Raw genomic sequence first — 24,335 nt, 5'->3', positions numbered from 1 at the left:
CTCGTGTAAGCAGGCTTAGCCCCATGCTAGTAGCACAGCCCAGTGGAGATGGTCAGCATTGAAGATTGCCACGATGCGTCAGATAGCCAACACCTTGCTTCCTCCGTTTGTGTTCCTTCAGAGTCTATCTCGAGCCAAACCAAGGTCCCTTCTGCCCTGTGTTCCTGGAAATAAGACCTGGAATGGCTTACGTTACCCACGCTGTGTCTGCGGACCCGATCAACGGGATCGAAGCGATCGAAGGCCTGTTCATCTCCGAGTAAGACAGCGTTTTGGAAAACGAACGAACGTCGCAGACTGATGAAACCTTGCAGCATAACTATTCCTAGGTCTCAGGAGTTGTTGGCGAAGCACGGTATAACTCATGTGGTGAGTCTGACGGAAGATCGGGACTGGCCGATGATGGCAGCAGAATCCGGGATCAAACACCTGAAAGTACCACTCGTGGACATTCAGCTAGAGGACCTGCTCATGTACCTGGACATGGTGGTCATGTGGATCGAAGATGCATTACGAGGCGATGTTGATGTGCGGGTGGCCCGCGAAGGAGAAGAGAGCCGGATACAGCAGCAAGAACAACAGGGAGGGAGGGTCGTGAGACACGGCGAACGACCGGGCCGCGGTCAAGGGAACACCCCGGACCCGGAGCCGCTACCGCGCGTGCTCGTCCACTGCCTGCAAGGCGTCTCCCGCAGCGGCGCGGTGGTCGTGGCCTACACTATGCGCGCCGCCGGGCTCGACTACGACGCGGCACTCGGCGTTGTGCGGAAATACCGGCCCGCCGTCAGCCCCAACCCTGGGTTCGCCGACCAACTGCGGCTCTGGCGCCAGCTGCAGTGTCGCATTTTCACCAACGCCGACCCCGTCACCACCAAGTCCGAGTACGAGAGCTGGAGGGATGGCCGTGGGATACTGATGTCGAAATCGGAAGAGGCGCGCAGAGAGGCGAATTTGGATTGGACCAAGGGAGTCGTGGTTGCACTGGAGTATCAGCGGCGCCCTTCGATGACGCGAGGGCAAAACGCATAAGTGTCCAGAGCGGTGATGAATGGATCGGATGGTGTCTTGGCACAGTGGCCGTCATGACATTTACCACCTTGAGGGTTGACTAATATCTGGGCGCAACTAGGCGTATTTTCAGCCCTCGCATTAGTTTTCGCATTCGCTTAACTGCCAAGCATGTACCTGATTCGCTGCCAGTACAACAACCCCCCCACTACCTGGCTCCAAGACGAGGCACTCTCCTTGGGTCTTGGTGATACTTATATCTATCTCCCTTTCCAGTTTACGGCATCTGGGTATTTGCCCCGTTGTGTCCCAACGACACGGGAAATCAACTCGCCAACGATGGCTGACCAGATCCCCCACGCTTGCCGCCTGGCCAGTCCTACTACGACATCAGTTTTGGCCCAAAAGCTAATTGCACCCTCGACATTTGCAGCGTGGAACGGACCGTGTACGGTTACCGGCCCGATCTCGCAGCCAATATCATTTTTCTCGTGCTCTACGCGATATCGGGTGTCCTCCATGCCTACCTTGGCTTCCGATCTACATCATGGTTCTATGCGTGGGCCATGGTCATCGGCGCCGTGAACGCTGTCGTGGGCTACACCGGGCGCATCATGATGTACTACAATCCTTTCAGCTTTGCGGCTTTTATTACTCAGATCAGCAAGTTACCCCCGTCCATGACACGTTTTGTGACTATAGGTGGCCTTTTTGTGATCCAGGGGTCATGGCTGACATAGGATCTGGACATTAGTATGTATAACGAGCGGACCGGTTTATTACACAGCGGCTATCTACGTGACGCTTGCCGCCATGTAAGTATCTCGTCTCAGTCGGTCTCTGTAAGCCACTGGCTTACCCCCCCTTTCTCTGAAAGGATCAACTACTTGTCCCCGTCGATGTCCCGCTTCCAGCCCAAATACCTATACTGGGTTTTCATCCCAGGCGACGTCGCATGCCTCATTATGCAGTCGGCCGGCGGCGCCCTGTCCACATCATCGGCCGGATCGAGCCAAACGGGGGTGGACCTGGCCCTCGTAGGCCTCAGCTTGCAGGTGGTTCTCATGGTGGCTTTCATGGCGGCCTTTGTCGACTACCTGGTCCGATACCTGCGCTCGCCCCTGTACTCGGCCCAGGCCGCCCAGGGCGGGCTCGGGGTCCGGGTCCGGGTCTTTTTCGGTTCCATGTCGGCGGCCTTCCTGCTGATCTTGGTGCGGTGCGCGTACCGGCTGGCGGAGCTGCACGAAGGCTACCGTGGGGAATTGATTAGGGACGAAGGTTTGTTCATTGGTCTTGAGGGAGTGTAAGTTCAAATCCCCCACTTCTTACGTTTAATCGATAACTACTTGTGCCCCCGTTTCTGACTTTTGTATACTCAGGATGGTGATCCTTGCCGTTTATTTCCTGATGGCCAGTCATCCCGGTTTTGTGTTTAGAAAGAAGCAGAGCGAGATGCCGAGCCACGATTCGATAGAACCCGAGAAGTTGGGATAGTCTGCCGCTTCAATATCTCGCAATCCAAACCAGGCTTGCTGGGCATAGTGTCAGTTTCATTAGCATTTTTCACTTTCATATTGTATTTACCGTCGAGTTTGTATTTGTACAAATGCCCATATTTGTAAGCAATCAGGTCAGATAATCGATACCTTGTCTTAAAAGAATCCGACCCACTGCCCACAATTCAAAGTGTTTCGTTTCTGAATGCAACCAAGGCGATCTCGCAGCTTGGCAAGTGCTGTCATTGAGTTCGTAGCACATACATACGATGCGGAAAACAAAAGCGCATACGGCTTTCAAAGAGAGTAGGAGGTAAGTCACGATATGCATGCAATGATATATGCGAGTCATCGAAGTAGTCTTTTTACCCAAAACTCGGCGGATTAATTTACAAGTCAACTCCAGACCCTCCACCCGACTATTACCATCCTTCCACTCTAGTTAACCTTAGCCTGGTTCAGGTTGGTGATCTGCTTGGCGCCATCCTGGATCTTGCCGTTGGGCAGGGCGAAGCGGCACAGAACGCCGGAGCGCTCCTTGACGTTGTTGTCGCACTTCAGCTGGTTGTTGGCAACGCAGTTCAGAGCGCCATTGCCTAGTTAAGGGGGATACGTCAGTAGTTATTCTGGTAATGTCTGGGAGAGTCTTTGGGGTTTTGTTGACTTACACTGGGCGGGGCCTCCGGGGACACACTTGCCGGCAGCGCCGTTGACGGTGCAGGCATCCTGCTTCAGGGACTTGTTGGCGATGCAGCAGGCGCCGTTGGCGGCCTGGCGGGTCTCGAGCTCCTCGCGGGCGACGTTGCGGACACCCTCGACATCGGCGATGGCGGCGGAGGAGACGGCGACGAGGCCAAAGAGAACGGCGGTGAATGAGAACTGCATTTTGACTGGAGTTGGAGTTTGTGTGTGTGTGTGTGTGTGTGTGAGGTATGAACCGAAACGATTGTTTATGCAGGTAATGATTTGAAGTGAAAGTGAACCGCTCAGCGGGAAAGAATAGACGAATGTAGATCTGAAGATTGACTGGGAAGACTGGCTTGGGAAGGGAAAGGAAAAGATGTGCGAACTAAGGCGGCCGCGTGGCTCTCTTTATGCTGCGATCCTCGAGCAGCAAGCACGGTCTCTCTCTCTCTCTCTCTCTCTCGCTCGCAGTCTCTGTGTGTGTGTTCCCGTTCCCGCCAACCGTCACGCCGGCGTGCAGGGTGTGTCCGCTTCGTGAGGGTGTTCATCTTGGGCTTTGCGGCCCTGGGCCCCTGCGACCCTGGCTGTGTGGCCCCTGACGACGGAGTGAGGCACCTCACTCGTCCAGCCAGACGAGGGTTCGTCGGCTTGCACGAAAGAAGCAGTATAGCGGCCAAGGCATTATGCGACGTTCTGTCTAGGCGAGCTCGGGCGGGGCCACCAAGGGGCTCTGCTGCCGCTTCTACGGCTTTGCGCTTAACCTAATGCTGTGGACTGGGCTGCTTGGGGAAACAAGCTTATCGAGGTCGAGACGGGACTTGCACGCTCGTCGCCTGCTGCGACCCCAATGTTTTGAGACGTCAGAAAATCCGAGGTTGAGACGAGACGAAACGAACGGGCAGGGATGTGGGCCCCTGAAGGGCGGGTTTTCGTCACGACTTGCATCAATGCGTGGCTGCGTGGATGAAACCGTTGCGGCCAATTCTGCAGCTGCAGCCACGGAGGCGTGTTCTGGCCAATCACGGTCGGGGATCGGCTATTATGCTATTAACTAAGGTTAACTAAGGTTAACTTGAAGTCTAAAATAATCTACCCAGAAATCTGCCTGCTCCGGTTACATCGGTTACATCGTGAGATCCGTGGTGGCTGGTTCAGCCACAACTCGGGCGACCATGGCTATGGCTGCATGGCCCTGGCGGCTTGGCCAAACAGCAAGCACTCACTGAGCGAGCTCATGAATTTGGATCGGCGGCTAAGTCGGCCAATCCATCCCAGTTGGCTTCCAATGCTGCCTGTCATCCATTGGGTGATTTCCTTTGTGCACCTTGGCAGCCCGAGTCATGTTGCGACGCTGTTTGCTGCGTTACATCGCGTCGCAGAAGCCATGTTGGCTGGTGGGGCAGAGCCGCACGCTATTTCCCTGGTCCGATGCTCCGGAAGACGACGTTTCCGATGAGAATGTGTCTAGTGTGTGAATGTGTGGACAGAGGATTGGTAGAGGCCGGCCAACCCATGTTCTAGAACAAGGAGCCTCGATGCCAGTTGGCCCGTTTCCAACAGTCCTGCGACCCGTTGCTTCACTCCTATTGTAATACTGCCCCGTACCGACTTGAGGTCATGGGTTCTTTCGCTTTTTGTTTTTCTCTTTTCTTCCGCTCCATGTCGAGCTGTCAGCGCATCTTGAGAGCACTTGCCACAGTGAAGCAGTAGCCACACTGCTCCCGACAATACTGGCGTCATACAGTTTGCAGTAAAACCTCCGCGTCCCATGTAAGGCCGTTGTCGCCGAGGCCTTTCGCAGTTTGGACGGAGCTCACATGCAGAATAAGGAAGGCGTGGCGTGATTTGGGGTTCTTCGCCAAGCTGCGTTTACGCTATGAGATCTCCCTCGGGCTGTTTCGATCTTCGAGAAGCTATGTAGTCAGGTGGTTTTGTCGGCGATAAGGTAGGATTGCTTACGCCCCCTACAGCTGGATTAGCTAAACATAGTTGCTCTATGAGCTATGTGGAAGGGCCGGTCAGGCTCTTCGCCGTCGCCTTGGGGGCATATTTGGGCTAGGATGTCTACCGGCCATGCCCCGAAGGCACAAACTTGAAAGGTTGACGAAGTTTTCGCCTTTCTTTACCCATTCAATATAAGCAGATAAGCCTGCTACCGTCTGTCACTTGCGACCCCAGCATTTGGCGAGGCCTGGAGTTGGGTTACTCAATTCTTACATATATTCCATGGCCGAAGCATAGGCTTGCAATTGGCCCGGCGGAGTGGCTGCGGGATACAAGGCTCGTAGCAAGGCGGGCGGGCCCTGTTGTGCCTACTTCGACGAGGCACATCACGACGAATAATACAGTAATTGGCGACGTGGCTGTCTGCCACTTTTATCACTATAACTTCAGCATTACGGATGCTAGATAAGTAAACAAGTCCGCAAAGATCAATCTCTTCTCCGTTATTGCAAGGGTTTGAACGCCTGGTGCTGCGATCGTCTATCTCGATATGACTGGAAATTGCTGTTCCGAAGGCGTGGGCATCCAGTAGAACAACCCAACCCTGATCAACTACGCCCCCCCGGAAAGTCGACCACGCATTCGAACCTATCGACGCATACACTACAGCAGTCTATTGGCGGATACCTTCACTTTTGCATTCTAGATCTCATCCATCCCTGGGGGACTGAGAAATTGGAGCCTGGAGTCTTCCTTTTTGCTCTTCGGTTCAATGAAGGTATAACTCAATAGAAACGAAACCTTATGAATGTGACTCTTTAAATCTGCGCACGCAACCAAGTGGCCATTATACCCAATGGCGTAAAAACTCTTGGGGCCTCGAGTTTCTCACAAGGGGGAGACGAGGAGAGTCGCACATAAGTCATGTGTTGTTAGTATCGACGTTTAATAAGGGTTTCGAAGATCCAGCGATGGCATTGTCAATACTAAAGGATACGTTCATCGGCATATGCTATTAGAATAAAGTTAGAGAAAAATATAATTATCGCGTGTAAATTTCTTACTTAATGAGAAGGCACATATCGAAGGACAAGGGGTCTATGTATTTCTTTTAACTACAGTTCCTTACAGTTATAGTTCCATTACTATATGCTAACATCGTTATAAAAGAAATACTTAAGTCCTTCGGGTGAGTACCGTTTATTATTATTGTCGCTATTAAGGTTATTGTTAGGTAAGTGTAAAAGAACTTAAATCCCATCTTTAGCCCAGGTCTTTAGGAAAGCATATTCCTGCCTTAGCTGTTAAACGAATAAACACAGTACCGAGATAGGTAACGTGCTACTGACTAATTTTTAATCTATATCTTATCCTCGGTTAAGATCTTTAATTTTACAGAATGAACGGCGAACTCAATGAGCTGATTCTTGTATCAAGCGAATCTTTCTAGATTGCCTTTCAGTCCGTGATAGCCGCTATCAGCATGATGTCCTCCTTGGACACCTGCGCCCACATGATTCGGCGTATATCATCCTCACTGAGTCCAACCTTGTATTCGTGACGGCGCTCCAGATAGTACACGCCCGTAACCAGCACGGATCTTCAGGCTTCTCGTGGCTGCCCAAACCCGTTGACCTCCCGCTTAGCTTAACCGCCGGTTGTGGACGCAAGCCTGGACGACCAAAGTATATGGGGATGTCGACAGGAAGTCCGGCCGCTAAAGTCATCGATTACGATTTCTCTCTGCAGCCTTAACGCAGCAGCACGGGTGAGCTCCCGGTTGACATCACGCATGCCGACCGTCTTGGTTTATCGACCTTTAGTCAAGTCTCTGATGAGGGTGCTACTGGTGCCTAGATAGTGCCCAGGATTCAGCAGTCTCCTCCGTGTGCAAGATAATGAAACATCGACTCGAGCGGTCTATTACAAGCGTCCAAGTGAATTTAGGCGCTTTTATTTTCTAGAAGACACTGTCAGAAGACAAAGGGAGAGATTAACCACGATACTTGGGGTTTTGAGGCTTTCCTGAGGCTGGTCTGCGAGACCTTTGAGAGGTACCAAGTTTGGCGGTAATATGTCTTCTTCGTCTGGGCTAGAAGATGTCATTATGTTGGAGAGGAGTAATGGATAATGGACTGAGGCCGCAGCGAAACTGCCAGCGTGGCAATGTTGAGGATTAGTTTAGTACGTGCGGTTTGTTTTAGAAGGGTTTACCGACGGTATTCTCTGCTTCCTTAGGCTTACATCTCCCGAGTGAGAATATACATCGGGCTTTAAGATATAAACTACTTCTTTAAAGATGCCTCACTAATATATTCAGATGGGTATACTAAATCCACCACAGAAAGCCCGTGTGTGACGTAAGGCCTACAAAGCAAAGGTCTGTTGGTACTGAAGCAGAGTCAAGAGGGGGAGGGAAGATTTCCAGACGCTTTACCCTACTAGGGCTATAGATAGCAAGTTCGTCAGCAAGCACCCACTACCGGTGCTTTGACATTCCTCTTAAGGGCTGGCGCAGTCGCTGGGGTGGTGGGAGATGCCGGCCATGCTCCATAAACAAACAATCTAGTAGATCTTGCCCTGCATGGTGGATAGGACGTGGGCGGGAGAGGTGGCAGGGAGATGGGCGTGGGAAAGTCAGGGCAATGCATGAGATGAGCAGACGTATATTCAATTTAGCCGTGGGTCGAGTCCTGTTATCCCCTTGAGCGTCAGTCACAATTACATAAGGACTCGGGTGCGGCACGCAATGGCACCCTCTCCCGGCACGAACCCTTCTTGCGAGCGGCACTTGATGGTTGGCTCGAATCTGCCGGCCGGAACGTCTGTCCCGGCTCTCCAGCCGAAATATTATCGCTACGCTATAAAGCTTTCCGGTTCTACTCGGGCCATTTGCAAATTAGCTCCCTTGCCTAGAGTGCAATTACGCAAGCCTTGGTCTAGAGCAACATCATGTCCCATTTTCACGTATTCGCTCGTGGAGCATCGGGGGTCCAAGCAAATTGAGGCCGGGTAAGTCCCAAGCACAAACCGGCCGCACGCAGGCACGTGGGGAAAGAGCAAACTTCTCCAAGGCGATGCAACCTGCGTGGGGGACGATTGGGCGGATGAGTCGTGTGCTTGTCCGGGGGTGGTGCCGGGGTGGTGCCGGGGTGTCGGGGTCCTAGCCAGGGGTTGTTGTTTTCGCGGACGCCCTAAAAGGCCCCTATCTCGAATATACAACTATATCTCGCTAACCCACTGCACTACACCGCCCGCCAGCCTTATCCGTGGTGCCCGCTGCTAGTCTGGCTCGCTCCGGACGAACACCAGAGCTTGTGCGATTGCGCATGGAGGAGAGGAGAGTGTGGGAGGGAAGAAGGTAGGAAAGAAGGTAGGAGGGCAGAAATCCTCCATGGCATGATGAAGAGGGACACTGGTCAGAAACTGGTGCCCTCCAGGATGCACGGATCGCAATCGTGCAGACGATACTACCTCACCACGTATACTCGGTACACAAAATGCAGTTCTAGAGTTTCACCACCCCCAACCCCTGTCGGTGACTTGCTAGCGTCCCTGCAGGCTTATCATCCCACCTAATAGGCTTGTCGGCATATACATAGGCCATAATCTTATCTTTCCCCAACCCTATCCCATATTACTAGTGAGAACTGTATTTTAAGCATGATAGCCATACGACGAACCAACCACCCGAGCTGTCACTATCAGGCGTATGCATCTAGTCGCCGACAGGAGGCTTGGTAGAAGGCTTGGTCGATAGCTTGAACCACCCCTTTGGTTGCGCCTGTCCATCCAAAGCCGTGTCGGTTTTGCTGTGTGTGTGTTTCGATCTCCCAAAATCTCCCCAAATCCCCCGAAATCTGGCATCGACCTGCTCCATAATTACGTGCCATAGTACCCCCACCGTGCCAGGCATCGACGACCCCCAGCTTGCCTGCCCCGGCTGCCAGCCGTGAGTGATTTTCAGCCGACCTTGTTTAGACAAGCAATGTGATGCCCCCTCAATATAGGAATCCAGCCGGGACTAGCCATCCCTGACTCGGCAAGAGGCATGCCAAGAACGGAAAGGGGCCATTTCCAGTGTAGTTCTGCCATCCCTGCAGATAACGGTTCGCTCAACTGCGTTCTCGACGTCCACCTGCAAGTCGAATGATCGAATACACCATCGTCTACCATCGAAATCCATGACCGCCGCTGCAAATCATGGCCGTAGTCTCGTCGGCGGCGATGCGTCTAGACGGGAGCTTCGCAATTCTGGAATCCGGACACCGAGATCGAGAAGCATACATAAGCTCGACCTGGCTCGGAGGTGTTGTGGTTTGGAAGACTCATCCCTCACTGGCAACCTGATCAAGCCGCTGCAGTTCATCTCAAGTCAACCTACAAGATGGGACGGTTCTTCCTCGCTTCTCTGCCGCTTCTAGGCTCTCTGGTCTCTGGCCTGCCCGGGTCATATGCTCCGTTTCAGCCGGTGTCCAGCCCGCGCCTGCCGCTGCAGCGTCGTGCTGACAACGAGATATGTGCCATCACCCAGCCCACTACCCAGGCTCCCCACAAGAACGTCTGGGCGGGTCTCACCAACCGTGAGCTGTCTGATGCCATCACCTTCCTATTCAAAGACAAGGAGTTGAATTTGACCGAGGACGGTGGAAAGTAAGTGTTCATCCCATCTCACATCCACGCATGACGCATGACGCATGCCGCAGTACAACCTGTGCTAACTCGCCTCAAAGCTGGGACAACCGGCTGCTTGCCATCGACCTGCTGCAGCCCAACAAGACTAGCGTCCTTCCGTTCGTGGCAGGCTCCGGGCCCGCTCCCCGGTCTATGCCCGTGCTAACCTTTTGTTCGGTGCCACCGAGGAGCCGTACATGGAGGAGTTCGTAGTGGGCCCTCTTCCGCTCTCCGACTCGACTGCCGCGCACCCCCTGAGTTTCTTCTCCAACAGACAGAAGGGCAGCAAGATCCGTGTTCACGATGCCGACTTTGCTACCGACGGTGACCTCTCCAAGGCTTTCCTGGCTGAAGCTGCTGATATCCTCAAGATCCTTTGGAATGTGGTACGTAGCCATCTGCCGGCCTTCGAGCGGGCTATTAAAAATCAGTCGACACATTTACTGACCTGTTCAACGCCAGGCTCCCGATGGTGTTCAACTTGTTTCTTCTTCGCCGGTGCAGGTCGAGAACGGCCAAGTGACCACATGGTACGGTGTCGAGGGCAAGCCGAAGAAGATGTATGACACTGGCACACTGCTTCCATTGGGTCTCTACATCCGGGCCAATATCACCGGCCGTGACACTTCCAAGTGGGCTGTCGACGGTTGGCTGTACAACGACATTCTCTACAGCAGCCTCGACGAATTCCGTAAGGCGGTGACGGCTCCCGGTTTCAAGACTCTGGGTGGAGGCGTTGATGGCCCCTGGTCTCAGCTCGAGAGGAACGGCGATGACTTGCCCTTCGACGACCTGCAGCCCCCCCTACTCTGGTGCAGCCCGGCGCCAAGCGTTTCTCGGTCGACGTAGAGAACAAATTCGTCTCCTGGATGGACTTCACATTCTTCGTCTCGGACAGCCGCGATCTAGGTGTTAGGCTCTTCGACATCCGCTACAAGGGCAAGAGAATCCTCTACGAACTCGGCATGGAGGAGGCCATGGCGCACTACGCTGGTCAAGACCCGATCCAGTCCGGCGCCGTGTTCCTTGACACCTACTTCGGGGGATTTGGTGGCCAGATGGTTTCCCTCGTCAACGGCTACGACTGCCCGGCCTACTCGACCTATCTCAACACGACCTACGTCGACGGCACAACGCGCAAAGTCCGACCCAACGGCATCTGCTTGTTCGAATCCGACCCCGGCTACCCCATCCAGAGACACTCGGGCACTGGCTACACTAGCATCACCAAGAACGTTGTATTCACCCTTCGCACTGTCACCACCGCAGGGAATTATGACTACATGACATCGTACGATTTCCACCTGGACGGTGCCGTCACTATCCACGTCAGAGCTTCTGGGTTTATCCAGAGTGCCTTCTACGCAAATAACGAGGAGTACGGCTTCAAGATCCACGACGACCTGTCCGGCTCCATGCACGACCACGTCATCACATTCAAGGCCGATTTCGACATTATGGGGGAGAAGAACTCGCTGCAGAAGGTAGAGTTCGTGCCCACTACCGAGACGTGAGTACCAGCAGAACCCCCGAGATCCTCTGTTCAACGCGACTCGCTGCTAACAAAACTCTCCAGCTACCACTGGAACGGCAACAAGCCTCGTAACACGATGAAGGCTAAGAAGTCTTTCATTACGAACGAAGACGATGCCAAAATCAACTTTGAGACCAACTCGCCCAGCATCTACGCGGTTGTCAACAAGGACGAGCTGAACAAGTTTGGAGAGGCTCCTGGATACAGGATCCACCCCGGTATGTTAATTTCTGGGATAAGATGGACTTGGCCGCCGGCTCACACTGACATTATCTCTCCAGCCGCTGGCGTTATCCACCTCACCGTCAAGGACTCATCGGTTGGTGGTAAGGCACTCAACGTGGCTAACCATCATTTGTACGCAACCAAGTTCAAGGATACCGAAGTTCGTGGATCAAGCCCTTACAACCTGCTCGATGTCGAAGATCCCCTGGTGGACTTTGCCAAGTTTCAGGACAGCGAGTCTCTTGAACAGGAAGACTTGTATGTCAATATGCAGCCCTCCGATGCTTCCACCTGGTTGATAAATAGACACTAACATCCCTTGCCCAACGTCGATAGGGTCCTCTGGTTCAACCTGGGCATGCATCACATTCCTCACACTGGTGATCTACCCAACACGGTCTTCAGCACCGCCCACACCGCCATGCTCATTGAGCCCTTCAACTACCTCGCAGGGTCTCCTCACCGCGCGACGAAGCAGATGGTCCAGCTCACTTCCAAGAACGGCACCACCGCCATCACCCGATACGGGGCCACTCCTGCCAACTGTGCTGTTAGCTCCGTAAGTTTATCCTGCTCACCTATCTCTTCTTTCCCCTGACTGCCATCCTTGGCCTTTCTGTGTTCCCGCTGACGAGAAACACATATCAGTCTCAACTCAACCCTAAGCCTGATGAGAACTGGAGCTCTACGATTGCCATTCGCAAGAACCCTTACGATGGCTCGCAGCCCGACCATATCGGCTAAGGAGGTTCTCTAAACTTCCAGTATTGCGCCGTCGATTTGCTGGTTCCTCGCAGAGAGTGGGCGCAAGGAGTTGATCTTAATATCCTATGGGCTGTAAAGTTTGTGGCACCAGAACTATGGGACTCGAGTTGCCCTTGGATTTGTCAACTGACGCATTTCCAGCGCATGTTGACCTGGTAAAGACTTGGCTAGGGGCAGAATACTTTATTTACTTCTATATTGCTATGCCTCCTTTTCGTATTACATAATTTATACTATTTATTTGGACAGATACTTCAGTCTCACGAAGCGAATGGAAAGACTCGGCAAGCGGTGATGCGATCAAGACCAGCCGAAAAGCCTCAAGATTCCACAGAAACACAAAAACATCTAGATCTAACATAAATAGCCCTCTAAAGTAAACCTGGGTTCTGGGCTTCAACACAGCCCATTAACAGAAACACTGGCACACTTGAGAGAGTCGAAGCCACCCCCTGACTCTGAACCCAGGGCTCGGTGCAAATCGAGGCGGCTGCTTGTGGTCCTCACGCTTTTGTCGGATCCTTCCCTTGGCTAAGAATATTGGCCAATGGCAACCAAAAGAAAGCCTCGCTTACGGCATCTTTGGCCATATCGCCACCAACAACTGTAATGTACTTGCATTGGTAGCATATGCGGGGCAAATTCGCCAATCAACTTCTTTAACAGCATCTTAGGCACACCTTTTCTCTCTTGGATTCGCAATCGCCTGGGCCCAGAAACCCTCTTCTCTCCGCTTTCTTTGTCATATGCCGATTAAAGTCAGCATGTTTGATGATTCGGAATTCGATACATAACAAGCCTGGCAAAAACGAAAGAGACAACGACCACGATACTCCCCAGCACAAAGACACGGCAGAAGCCCAAAGCGAGAAGATGTCGCAGAGAGGAGGAACCTTGGGCCAAGTCCCCGTGGGTGAGTTAGATACAAGTCGCATGTGCATGCCGATCTGCTTGACGTATGGGTTAGAAGTTCGTGTCAACAACTAACGATCAACCACAGTCACCAAGCTCACTGGACCGCGATATGGTTCACCATCACCTCGGGCGGAAGGCGGCGAAACGCCAGTTATAGTCGAGAAGATCAAGCCACAGCCTTGTTTAAGTCACTCCTCCGTCACGACTGAGAAATGCCAGACCCGAAGTACTCGTGACGGTGAAAGCGCAGGCCAGGAAGACTGGGAATTGGTGGAAAATCCCGGCCATGCAGCCGACAATGAGAATGATAACTCGCGCGTGGCACAAGGTCCGGGCTGGTCGGTCAAAGTCGATGTGGGGTTCGGCAAGGGAGACCGGAGGCTCTCCTTGCTGAGCTGGGAGAGGCGTGTCGGCAGTCTGGTGCAGAAACAGCCACCGGAGTCGTGAGAATCATAAGGGGCTTCACGACCGAAGGGGCGGCAAAGCCTGTTTGTGCGCCTGTAGACAGACCCTCTTCTGCCAATTCACAGGCCCGAAAAGGGGGCACTCTAGCCGTGGCCACATGAGGCATGCGACAGTTGCTCATATTTGCGTTGCGGATAGTTGGTCCAGACCATGAAAAGCCGCATATTGCACTCTCGCTTATGGAGGACTGCCCATACTTTGAATGTTCTTGTGTTGGTGCCCAGGATGAGGCGACGTCGGCTTAGGGCTTAGGTGGCGCCAGACTACGCATTTCTCCTTTCCTCATTGGTTCCCCTGTCGCCGTTGCGCTTGATAGTTTCAAGCCACATGGTCACACGATGCGCTTGCAATGGGCAGGTCAGTTTAGTGCAAGGTTCAAGAGGCCAGTGGAAACAGTAAGGAACATCGAGGATTATAAATCTCTTATTGAACATAAGGAGAGAGAGAAAAACAGAGGCCACGCCGTCCCTTCATGATACCGATCATGAATCAGTCCAACAATACAACTCATATTCGTTCGTTCATCTCCTTCCAAAAATATCTTGCCCCATACCAATGCCTAACTACTGCCAATCTTGTTACACTTGTTGCCGTTCGCCGATGGCAACGGTCGGCTGCGTCTTGAACTTGTCCTCAAGTAGTCAACACGGCAGATCATCTCTCGCTCCGACTTCTCTAACAACAGTCGCAACACTCTAGACAACACTCGCACGATTCGCCACACAGCCAACAGCAGCACAATGTCGCCAGACTATAGTGGTAAGTTGGTGGTTAGCATGGGACCACACGATCTCACCAACGGAATGCCGGATTGGAGTTTGGCGGTAACCGACTTACCATCCGTAAAGGCAACCATGGCTCTTTTCTTGCTGCTGGGGAGGCGGGGGTTGTTGCTGGTAGTACATCTAGAAGCCACCAGAGTCAGCATGTTTGCGATATTCGTGACCGGCAGCCCAAAACGATCGTTGGGGTTCGCGGCTTGTGGCACGAAGGGGAACAACGCTATCGGTCCTTCCCAAGCTGAAGATGCGTCGCATACGGGGAAGGGCGAAACGACGTCGCGAGACGGTTGTCTAACGTACCGGCTGCTGAGGAGGAGGGTAAGGACTGTGCGATAGTTAGCTCATTGTCGTCCGAAACGTGGTCGCATTGCTGCTATGGAAGCGCGAGGGGACACGAACCCTTGAGCGTATCCTTGAGGAGGGGGAGGTCCCTGCTGGTAGTAGCCTTGCTGAGACATGGTGCTAATGAATGGCCTTTCTGGATCGCAAACGCGCTGCGCTTGATGTTTCGATTCAAGAGTCTGTGTGAAGAATGAAGGAATGGATGATGGATGTTGCAGAAATGCAAAATGGACGGCGGTTTGAGCCTGGTGGACTTTTTGTTTGGATGGCTGTGGCGGTGTTCTTGTCGCGAAGTCAGTCTGACGGGAGGAAACGCCGGCAGAAGTTATGAGAAGAGTAGAAATAAGGGTTCGATCGGGGGCAGTGGAGAGAGATGGGCTATTGGAGATAGGGGACGCGGGAAACACGGGCAGCGGACGCAGGCGCAGTCGCAGTCGCAGTCGCAGCCCAGGTTCGAGGCGCGCGAAGCTGGCCTCCAACAGCCCGGCAGGCCGAGGGAGGGTGTCATCTGGTGAAGGCGCTTTGGGAAGTCAATATGAGCGCCGAGACCAGAGGCCACGCAAGACAGAGCCACAACTGTTCCTCCTGCCGGCCCGTGATTGGCTGCATCGTCACTCGGCATGCTTGGGACTGCCTGGGCGCGTCTCGCTGACGGCCTCTGCGCCTCCATTCTCGGTCCATTCCCCTTGTCAGGCTGGTGCAGGGTGTGCCGAGTCCCGTCTGGATGGGGTGCTTGGCCTCTTGGCTGTGCCCCGTCACCCCAGATCCTCAAATTACTGAGTCCACCGCAACCGACATCCACTACCCGCAGCCACGGGGATTCAACCATCATACCGGTTATATAAAGACAATTGTTTGCTTGTTTGCATTCCGACCTCTGTGTTCCTCTCCCGCCCACGTTGGCCACTTGACCTGATGGGCAGGGAAACGCGGCAACCGACGACCCATGCGCCAAGCGCCTCGGCCCCCGGGGCAGGGGCGGTGCACGCACGCAACGACCTGGATGCGATTGGCAGAGATACTTAGTCATGACTGAACGTGATAGTCGAAACGAGACCGTTGACGGGAACATCCGCCTTGCTAGACACGGGCCTAGCTGGGTAGGATAGGGTCGGAAATTGGACAATCGACATTGGACATCCGACCAATGGCATGTCTTCCGTGAGAAATATGGCAAAGACACCAAAACACTACGTGCCCACGATATGTGCTGTCAAAATTTAGCGCCCTACCAAATCGACCCAGGCGGGTGGTCAGTCCAATGGTCTGGTGCTTACGGGCCAGTGCGCCCTTCTGACACCCATTAATAGATCCAGTAGCGGCTGACTTGGGATTCTCTGCTATTGGTCAAGCTTACTTTCGCCCGCAACGAAGTTGAAGTTGCTACGTCGTAAATCATGGTGTTTTTTTGTATGTAGACGTGCACATGTCGGATCCTGACTGCCGCGCCGACACTGCTTCAAGTTGTTCTCCAGCAATGGTCAGTGGTTCAAAGGGTCCATTCCCCCACATTCATTTGATCATTTCTTCCATTATACATTAAAATCACATCGCTCGAACTACTGCTACCACTGCTGCTACATGTACACGCTTTTCTATTGCCCGACCCGTCCCGTCATGAGATCCACATCCGCCAGCTTCACGGGCTTGGTCCGCATTATGAGCTTGTGGCCCACGAGCAAGACGACAAACAGGATCAAGCTGATGTACGCCGCGAAGAAGTCGCTGGTGCTCCAGCCCATAAAGGCGGTGAAGCCATTGGTAAGCAAGATGAGCACGCAAAAGAAAAGGCCGAACCACGTCAGGTACGGCTGCAGGGGGCGCCCGGTACGGCAGAATGTCCCGCGAGGTACCTTGTGCCGCGAGCACCTTCATAAAGCGCAAGTGGCAAATGCAGATGCAGGACCATGTGATGAAGCCGGCAATGGCCGTAATGTTAAGCAGCCAGTTGAAGACGTCGCCTCCGCTCTCGGAGAGGTTCATGTAGGCGAGCAGACCGATAGCCGAGGTGATGCCTACGGCGACGTAGGGGGTGCCGATCTTGTTGGTGCGTCGCATGAAGGCAGGCGCGTGGCCCTCGTTGGTAAGGGCAACGAGGATTCGGCTGCCGGAATACACGTTGGAGTTGGCAGCTGAGAGCACGGCGGTGAGGAGGACCGCGTTGATGATATCGGGAAGGACTTTGACGCCCGCCAGCTTGGCGGCAATGACGAGGGGTGACGCGGAGGCGTCGGTCTTGCCGAGGTTTAGATCCGGGTTGTCGGAGGGCACAAGGAGACCGATAAAGAAGATGGTCGAGACGAAGAGCGATAGGATGCCCCAGAAGGTCCAGCGGATAGCCGAGGGAACGGCCTTGGCGGGGTCAGCCGTCTCACCGGCACCGACACCGACGAGCTCGGCACCCTGGTAGCTGAATCCGGCCGTGACCAGGACGGACCAGAACGCGACAAACTTGCCGGTGGGGCCCGAGACGATGGACTCGGCAAAGGGGCCGGGGTGGACCCAGTTATGGAAGCCGATATAGCCCTGCTCGCCCGCGCCGGCGTTGATGCAGATGGCAAAGATGATGAAGCCGACGATGGTGACGACCTTAATGCTGGAGAACCACATCTCGAACTCGCCATACCAGCGGATGGGCAGGAAGTTAATGGCGGTGAAGACGACCCAGAAGATGGTGATAAATATGGCGATGCTCAGGCTGGCGTCCCAATACTGGATAATGAGGCCGGCGGCGGTCAGCTCGAGGGCGAAGGTGATGGACCAGCTGAACCAGTAGATCCAACCCATAGCGAAACCGAGTGAGGGGTCGACGAATCGCGAGGCGTAGACGGTGAAGGAGCCGGGTACTGGGATGAAGGAGGCCATCTCGCCCAGGCCTGTCATGATGGAGAAGACGATAGCGCCGACGAAGATGAAGGCGATGAGGGTGCTTACGGGCCCCGCCGTCGCGATAGCCTTGCCGCTTCCCAGGAACAGACCGGTGCCTATAGTACCACCGATGGCGAGGAACTGCAGGTGATGAGCCTGCAGGCCACGCTTGAGCTCCGCGCCGCCGGCCTCGACGTCCTTGCCGGAGCCGTTGAGCGAATTTGTGCCCTCATGGTGAGGAAGTTTGACTTCGGCCTCCTTGTTTGCCGAATCTTTCTCGCTGGTCATTATCGCCATGACAAACCCGGGAAAGGCTGAAGAGCTGAGTCTGAAACTGCTTCTTCTTTTTGCGCGGGTGCACACACACAGACAACAACCAGTGGGCCGTCAAGGTGGTAAGGTTTTGGCGATGCTAAAAGCTACCAAAACAGGGGGTCGAGGTACTGTGTCCCTTGTTGGTACCCTTTGGCGTGCTAGAAAAGTATTCTATTACGAGAGAAGAGCCAGACAGAGAGCAAGAGTAAGAATAAGGGGGGAAAGGGAAGCAAAAGCGACCATGGGGTTTTATTAAAGAGGCAGAAAACCGTGCGATGTTCGGTACCGGCAGAGTCATTATGCTCCTTCACTCGGTGGTCCCCCAGACCCAGTCGCCAGATCCAGGCCGTATAGAGCAGCCCTTACCGACCGTGGCAAGGACGAGAAGACTTATCGGTGGGTGGCTCCATAAGTTGGACGAAAATTTGCACATCGCACGAACCACCGGGCCAGCATGGGGAAAAGGAGGGCGTGAGAGGGAAGAAAAAAACGCCCATCATTCATTATCGGCCTGCAAGTCTGCTACGATTTTTTATTATGGAGGCCATCTCCTGTAGCCTCTTCCCCTTCCGTTTTAGTCAGGGCAGGCCAATGGATGGCGAGATGGCTAGAGATGGATACGGTGACGCCGTCGTCTCGTCCTTATCTTTTTCGCGGGCTGGGCTTGGCTGGGCTGGAGCTCCCGCAAGTAACATGAAAGAAGCCGTTAGTCTCCACCGAAAAGCTTTTGTACTGTACAGTACGCTTTGAGCCGGTGCAGTCAGCAGCGCTGGCCCCGGCATTGGCGAATCAGGCCACGGCCCTTGACAAACAGGTTTGGCCGCAATGGACACCTGTAGCCGACTCTTATTCCCGCTTACTGCTGGCGTGGGGACGACAGAGATACGAGCGGATCGAAATTTGGCCCCGGTGGATTTCGATCCAGCATACTAACGTGGCTAGCCTCCGTCGTCGCAGGTTTTGTCAATGACCAAGTATCGCGACCGGAGGCGTGCTTGGGAATCTCTCGAGTTTACAGCATCTCAAACGCGTCGTCCTGTCTTTTCGGCTTCTGCTGGTCTAGCTATGGAACGAATCGCGCGACAAACGTGGGCAAATGGAAGAGCAGGAACCGGCCGATACGCACCTGGGTAAGATGGCAGGCAACCTCGATTTCCACCGGCCGGAGCGCGCCGGCATGAGTATCATGTAGTGGCCAACTCCAATTGGAACCAGCCCAGCCATCCATCCATCGGTTTATCCTCCCACCAGCGGCCAGGCGCGACGAGACGAGACGAGACCGGACGTATGATGCAACAATAAGATGGCCAGGCGTCAGCGCAGTATGGGAAAATCGGGCTCAATGCCAGAACGCAAATGTCGGATGCGAAACCAGCTTCCCAATTTGACCTGGCGATCGCGTGCATCAATGTCCCCTCGTTGCAACCCTACGCAAACGTCTCCCAACCAACTTACGACAATTGCACTGGCCCTCAGCCCAAGGCATGGGGCGGCTAATATGAGAATTGGGATATGCCTAGGTATCGCAGAAATCATCGTTGATCACGAACACCCGCCCGACGAAAACCCTCTAAGGTGTCCGCGCTCTTGGGAGAAGGTGCCGAAATCAAACAGCAGACGCGCGAGCGTTTCCATCAGCCATTGTCGATGGCACACTGAATACGATGCGATGCACAGGATGACGGGGATTAACACATCGTGAATAAACGCCATTTCATTCACATACACAACAAAGAGCCACCCACGACATACAGACATTACAAGTATTTACTTACTCTACATACTCTAGGCTTCTCCTCCCACCCACTTCGATGCCCCATCCTGCTTTCCCCACACATGCCGATTCACTGCCGAGGAGGAGCCTGCGGCCACTCTTCCAGCGTGGCTTCTTTGCCCGTCAGCGTGAAGTTCCACGTGGCCTGCGTCGGCACGTCGACGAGCAGACTGTAGTCGCCTGGGTAGAGCACCAAGTTGCCCATGTCATCGTGGCGCGCGAGGCTGCCCAGTGTGAGGTTTAGATGCGCCATGGCGGTGGCGCCGGCCTCGACCGCGAAGAGGCGCTCATACGCGACGAGCTGCTTGATGGGGTAGGGCGTCGGGCCGTGCTCGCCTGCCACAAAGCCGAGCGTGACGAAATCTGATTTGACCGAGCCCTCGTTCCGCACCGAGACGCCCACGCTCTGGAACGAGCAGAGGTCCTTGTAGGCCTCGGTGCAGCCCTGCATCAGCGACTGGATGTCCCACGACGACGCGTCGCTGTCGTTGGCGAACGAGGCCGTGAAGTGGGTGTAGTGCAAGCCGAAACCGAAATCCACGACCGACTGGTTGTACCACATGTAGGTGCGACCCGGATTTCCCGACGTCGCGTTGGGGCGGAGGCTCATATCCGTCATGGGCACGTCGTCGACGTAGTGTGCCGGATACTGCGTGACGGGCATGCGACCAGCGGGCGCCGTCTTTCCCGTGATGATGTTCATGATGGCATCGCCGCCCGACTGGCCGGGGAAGCCTGCCCAAAGAATTGCCGAGACGTTCTCGTGGTGGAGGAAAGGCGTGTCGTCGAGCTGGTCGCCCATCTGCAGGAGGATGAAAGGCTTGCCGTACCCCGCGAGCAACGTCATGATATCCTGACGCTCGCCAGACCAGCGGATCAAGTTACGGTCCTCTTCCTCGGCACTGTTGGCGCCGTCGGCGTAGATGACGACGTCTGCAGCCTTGGCGGCCTTGATGGCGGCCGGGTAGCCGTCCGTGGTTGGGTCGCCAGGGGAGCCGGCGTACAAGACGTTGACGCCGGGTAGGTCCTTGGCAGCCAAGTACGGGGACCGAAGGTAGGGGGCGACGCCGGCGTAGTTTCCCTGCATGGTCGTAGTCGCGTTCGCCCAAGGACCAATCACGGCAATGGTCATATTGCGATCCTTGGTCTGGAGGGGCAGTGTGCCGTCGTTCTTGATAAGCACGATGCCCTCCTCTGCGACCCTGAGGGCCAGTGTCTGAGAGTCGGGGGGTGTTCACATCGCCAAAGGTGAGAGCACGGTATGCCTGGTTGTTGGCGGGGTCGAACATGCCCAGTCGGATCTGGGCCGAGTAGAGACGTACCAGGGCCTGGTCGATGGTGGTATCGTTGAAGAGACCCTGCTCGTAAGCGGCCGGGAGATGGGTTCCGTAGTATGCGCCACAGTCGAGGTCGGTGCCGGCGATTAAGGAGAATGCGACCGCCTCTTCGCGAGTGTCGGTGTAGTTGTGGGGCAAGAAGACGTTCTGGATGGAATCGCAGTCGGATGTGACGTAGAAACCGTCGTCGGTCCAATTCCAGTGGTCTCTCAGCACATCCTGCAAAAGATACGAGTCGGCACAGGTCGGCACGCCGTTCAATGCGTTGTAGGAGCACATGATGGAAGCGACCTTGGCGTCGCGGGCGCACGTCTGGAAAGGTTGCATGTAGTACTCGCTCAGCTCCTGCGGGCTGATGATGGCATCAAACCCGTATCGCTCGTTGCCGCTCCAGTTTTCAACGTCGTAACCGACAAAGTGCTACCAGTATGTGTCAGCCGATGTCATCGTTTTGTCATTCGTTGGCGATCACTCACTTTGCAGGTAGCCACCACTTTGAGGTAGTTCGGATCACTCCCCTGAAGGCCCTCGATGAGGGACTTGACGTAGGACTTGATGTGGAAAGTGTCTTCGCCCGGGGTTTCCTGTCCGCGTCCCCAGCGGGGGTCCCTATAGGGGTTGATGTTGGGGGTCCAGTAGTCCAACCCGGACCGGTTGGCATTGTTGAAGGCGCGCGCCTCGGTACTGATGACAGTGGCGACAGCTTTAATCAAGTCATCGTTGAAGGCAGCCCCCATCAGGATAGGTTGGGGAAATGAGGTGGCAAAAGAGTAGTTACCGCCAGACTGCTTGTTGAAGGTGACGCCGGGCGACGATGCAACGCCGTGAAGAGCCTCCTCTGTTGCAAGGTGTGTCAGTGTGCGAGGTCTAAAAGGTGTTGGCATGTGATGCGAAGAACTTACGCCACCATTCGTAGCTGGGAAGACCGAGGCGATGAACGCCAGGCGAGGTGCTGCCGGTCAGAGTGATCTTCTCCTCGATGGTGAGAGCGGCCACGAGGGCCTTGGCCCGATCCGTCACCGAGGCCTTGGTGTTGCAGACGACGTTGTTGGAGAGAGGACCGGTCTGGCAGTCTGGGAACAGATGGCCAGCGGCGGCTGCACTGGAGGCCAAGAGGCCGACGGTGGTCAGGAGCTGAAGGGCCATGGTGTAGTACTTCTACTGCTACTTCTCGTCACGATGGCTATAGGGGCTAACTGAGCTGGAAACATGCTGCAAGCAGATTCCGGGCACCATGGTTTATATACATGGCGTGCTCTAACCAGCCGACGGTGAGCCGTTCCCGCAGAAACCAAGACTATGGCAACCCGGTAGGGCAGCCCGGCACGGCGGGAGAAGCGAACGCGCAGGCGCAGCTTCACCCACTTGTTGCCCCCCCTTTGGCCAAAAAGTTAGACCGTTGCTATGCATGTTACCCGCAGATCTAATGAATCTTCTATCCCGGCGCAGGCCAATCACTGGCGCCTTGGACTGGCGCAGGGTGCAGAGGACTGACATAACTGTTGGAGCTCGTGAAGTGAGTCGGGGGGCTTTTCTTGTTGGCCCCGTACTCCCTCACTGTAGTCCATCCGATCATCCGGGCCTCGAGGTGACCGCCCACAGGCAGGAAAGTCGAGCCCATGGGAGTAACAGCGCCATCACCAAGGATAGGTCTACGTTGTGCCTCTCCCGGCAGGCATCACGCTTCTTTGGCCGGTACATTCGCGGTCTATGACGCCGAGCTACCCCAACGCCGGTATTCAGCCTAATTAACCACGCACACGCTTTGGAGTATGCGGAGGAGTGAGGGGTGAAGGGGTGAAGGGGTGAGGGGGCGACGGCCTTGGTTCGGGCTCGGGAAGGTGAGGCACCGGTGGAGATTCACCTCCCTCGCATGCGGGGTAGCTGCAGTGTAGTTACACCGGGAACTGATGCTTGTCGTGTGCTCGATCCATTCTCGAGCCCTGCTCTTTGCATGACCCTCACCGTCGAGCCGCAGACCGGCTGTTGCTGCTCTGTTGCTGCTCTGACGCTGCTCTGACGCTGCCCTGTCGTACGGTAAGTTGACCGGCAGCTGACCGAAGACCGAGTGGACGGCTGAAAGCACTTGATCGACGAAGCTATGCTCATTTACTGACTCGATGGCAGTGGGAAATGAGCAACAACGCGGCATATATGACTCGTGAATGCGCTTAAAGCGTCTGACAACCACTGGAAATATCCCAGGATGAGTAATATATGGGTTTCCGCATTTTACATTCTTAAATGCCCTCACATTTTACACATAAGATTGTATCGATAAGATAGGTGTGAGTTATTATTAAATCTAGCTTCGGCTGTGACAGCATCGTAACCTGCCAACAATTGGTATCAGAAAAATCCAGCTTGTCGAATAGCAAAAAGCTACGCTCTATATCCGCCCTGAAGTGTTGCCGTAGAACTGGCGCAACATCAATCAGTCGCTCTCAATTTAAGTCGAGCTTGTTCCGTCGTTCGTTGGGAGGCCCTCTTCATCACCGGGCTCAGTGTAAGTGCCTTTGGGCTTGCCGGCGCCACGAGTACGCTCGTCGAGTATGTTGTCGCGGTCGATGGCTTCATTGTCATCACGAGCTGGAAAAGGCGCCGAATCAGTTCGAAATTCATCGATAGTCCTCACATGCTGCACACGACCGATTTTTTTAACATGAGACGAGGTGGACACTTACCGAGCTGTTCATCAGTATCAGCCTCGGCGTCAACAGGCTCGGCGACGCGCTCCTGGTCGCTGACCACGTTGAGGGGCTCATTCTTGTGGCCGGAACGGCTCACGTATGAGTTATCGACGACCTCGCCAGAGGGAGCTTCGTTTTCGTAAGAAGACATTGTCGTGGTGTCGTGATTGGGAGACGAGAGAATGGTTGGCTATGTACCTGAGTGTAGATGGCGACTAGTGATGTTGTTCTGTGTTGACACAACATTCGGAATCTAGATGGGAAATGCCACGAGCTTATAATCCCTTTCTTGCGCCTGCCCAGTAGTTGCACGCAAGCATGTACGATCGCGATCCTCCAAGGTCACATACCATCATTACCTACCGATGGCTTTGTTTTTCACCACGCTGCCGCAACCGATAGGCGATCAAAGAGAGAAAGTCGGGATGCTTGCAAAGGCTTAATGACGCCATGTTTGGCTGGGTAGTTTAAAGCTGAGTAGCGTTTGGCGGTCAATGATGATTCATCTAACCGTCAT

The 24,335-nt window shown here is 54.5% G+C and overlaps 7 protein-coding genes across 7 annotated transcripts; 3 read left to right on the top strand and 4 right to left on the bottom strand.

Moving 5' to 3' along the window:
- Window positions 1–182: 182 nt before the first annotated feature.
- Window positions 183–2,502, top strand: PG998_007453 (uncharacterized protein; the record flags this gene model as incomplete). Its single annotated transcript, XM_066874269.1, has 6 exons — window positions 183–259; window positions 315–986; window positions 1,442–1,710; window positions 1,796–1,823; window positions 1,886–2,311; window positions 2,388–2,502. 6 exons carry the CDS (start codon window positions 183–185, stop codon window positions 2,500–2,502), a joined length of 1,587 nt encoding a protein of 528 aa, XP_066730214.1.
- Window positions 2,503–2,942: 440 nt separating this feature from the next.
- PG998_007452 (uncharacterized protein) lies at window positions 2,943–3,389 on the bottom strand (the record flags this gene model as incomplete). The annotated part of the gene is made up of 2 exons (XM_066874268.1): window positions 2,943–3,100; window positions 3,173–3,389. 2 exons carry the CDS (start codon window positions 3,387–3,389, stop codon window positions 2,943–2,945), a joined length of 375 nt encoding a protein of 124 aa, XP_066730213.1.
- Window positions 3,390–9,519: 6,130 nt separating this feature from the next.
- On the top strand, window positions 9,520–12,309 carry PG998_007451 (uncharacterized protein; the record flags this gene model as incomplete). The annotated part of the gene is made up of 8 exons (XM_066874267.1): window positions 9,520–9,785; window positions 9,937–10,192; window positions 10,269–10,533; window positions 10,605–11,316; window positions 11,383–11,558; window positions 11,622–11,823; window positions 11,902–12,124; window positions 12,214–12,309. 8 exons carry the CDS (start codon window positions 9,520–9,522, stop codon window positions 12,307–12,309), a joined length of 2,196 nt encoding a protein of 731 aa, XP_066730212.1.
- Window positions 12,310–13,101: 792 nt separating this feature from the next.
- Window positions 13,102–13,692, top strand: PG998_007450 (uncharacterized protein; the record flags this gene model as incomplete). Its single annotated transcript, XM_066874266.1, has 2 exons — window positions 13,102–13,243; window positions 13,331–13,692. The coding sequence occupies 2 exons, from the start codon at window positions 13,102–13,104 to the stop codon at window positions 13,690–13,692; spliced, it is 504 nt and encodes a 167-aa protein (XP_066730211.1).
- A 2,737-nt stretch (window positions 13,693–16,429) lies between these two features.
- On the bottom strand, window positions 16,430–17,990 carry PG998_007449 (arginine permease; the record flags this gene model as incomplete). Its single annotated transcript, XM_066874265.1, has 2 exons — window positions 16,430–16,645; window positions 16,704–17,990. 2 exons carry the CDS (start codon window positions 17,988–17,990, stop codon window positions 16,430–16,432), a joined length of 1,503 nt encoding a protein of 500 aa, XP_066730210.1.
- Window positions 17,991–19,861: 1,871 nt separating this feature from the next.
- On the bottom strand, window positions 19,862–22,274 carry PG998_007448 (uncharacterized protein; the record flags this gene model as incomplete). The annotated part of the gene is made up of 4 exons (XM_066874264.1): window positions 19,862–21,007; window positions 21,030–21,548; window positions 21,605–21,966; window positions 22,031–22,274. 4 exons carry the CDS (start codon window positions 22,272–22,274, stop codon window positions 19,862–19,864), a joined length of 2,271 nt encoding a protein of 756 aa, XP_066730209.1.
- Window positions 22,275–23,577: 1,303 nt separating this feature from the next.
- On the bottom strand, window positions 23,578–23,969 carry PG998_007447 (uncharacterized protein; the record flags this gene model as incomplete). The annotated part of the gene is made up of 2 exons (XM_066874263.1): window positions 23,578–23,717; window positions 23,813–23,969. The coding sequence occupies 2 exons, from the start codon at window positions 23,967–23,969 to the stop codon at window positions 23,578–23,580; spliced, it is 297 nt and encodes a 98-aa protein (XP_066730208.1).
- Window positions 23,970–24,335: the final 366 nt, after the last annotated feature.

Source organism: Apiospora kogelbergensis (genome assembly GCF_038363985.1).
Source record: "Apiospora kogelbergensis strain CBS 113332 chromosome Unknown utg000005l_segment0_segment0, whole genome shotgun sequence".
In the NCBI taxonomy this organism is placed as follows: domain Eukaryota; kingdom Fungi; phylum Ascomycota; class Sordariomycetes; order Amphisphaeriales; family Apiosporaceae; genus Apiospora; species Apiospora kogelbergensis.
This window is presented reverse-complemented; position numbering and strand designations above follow the sequence as displayed.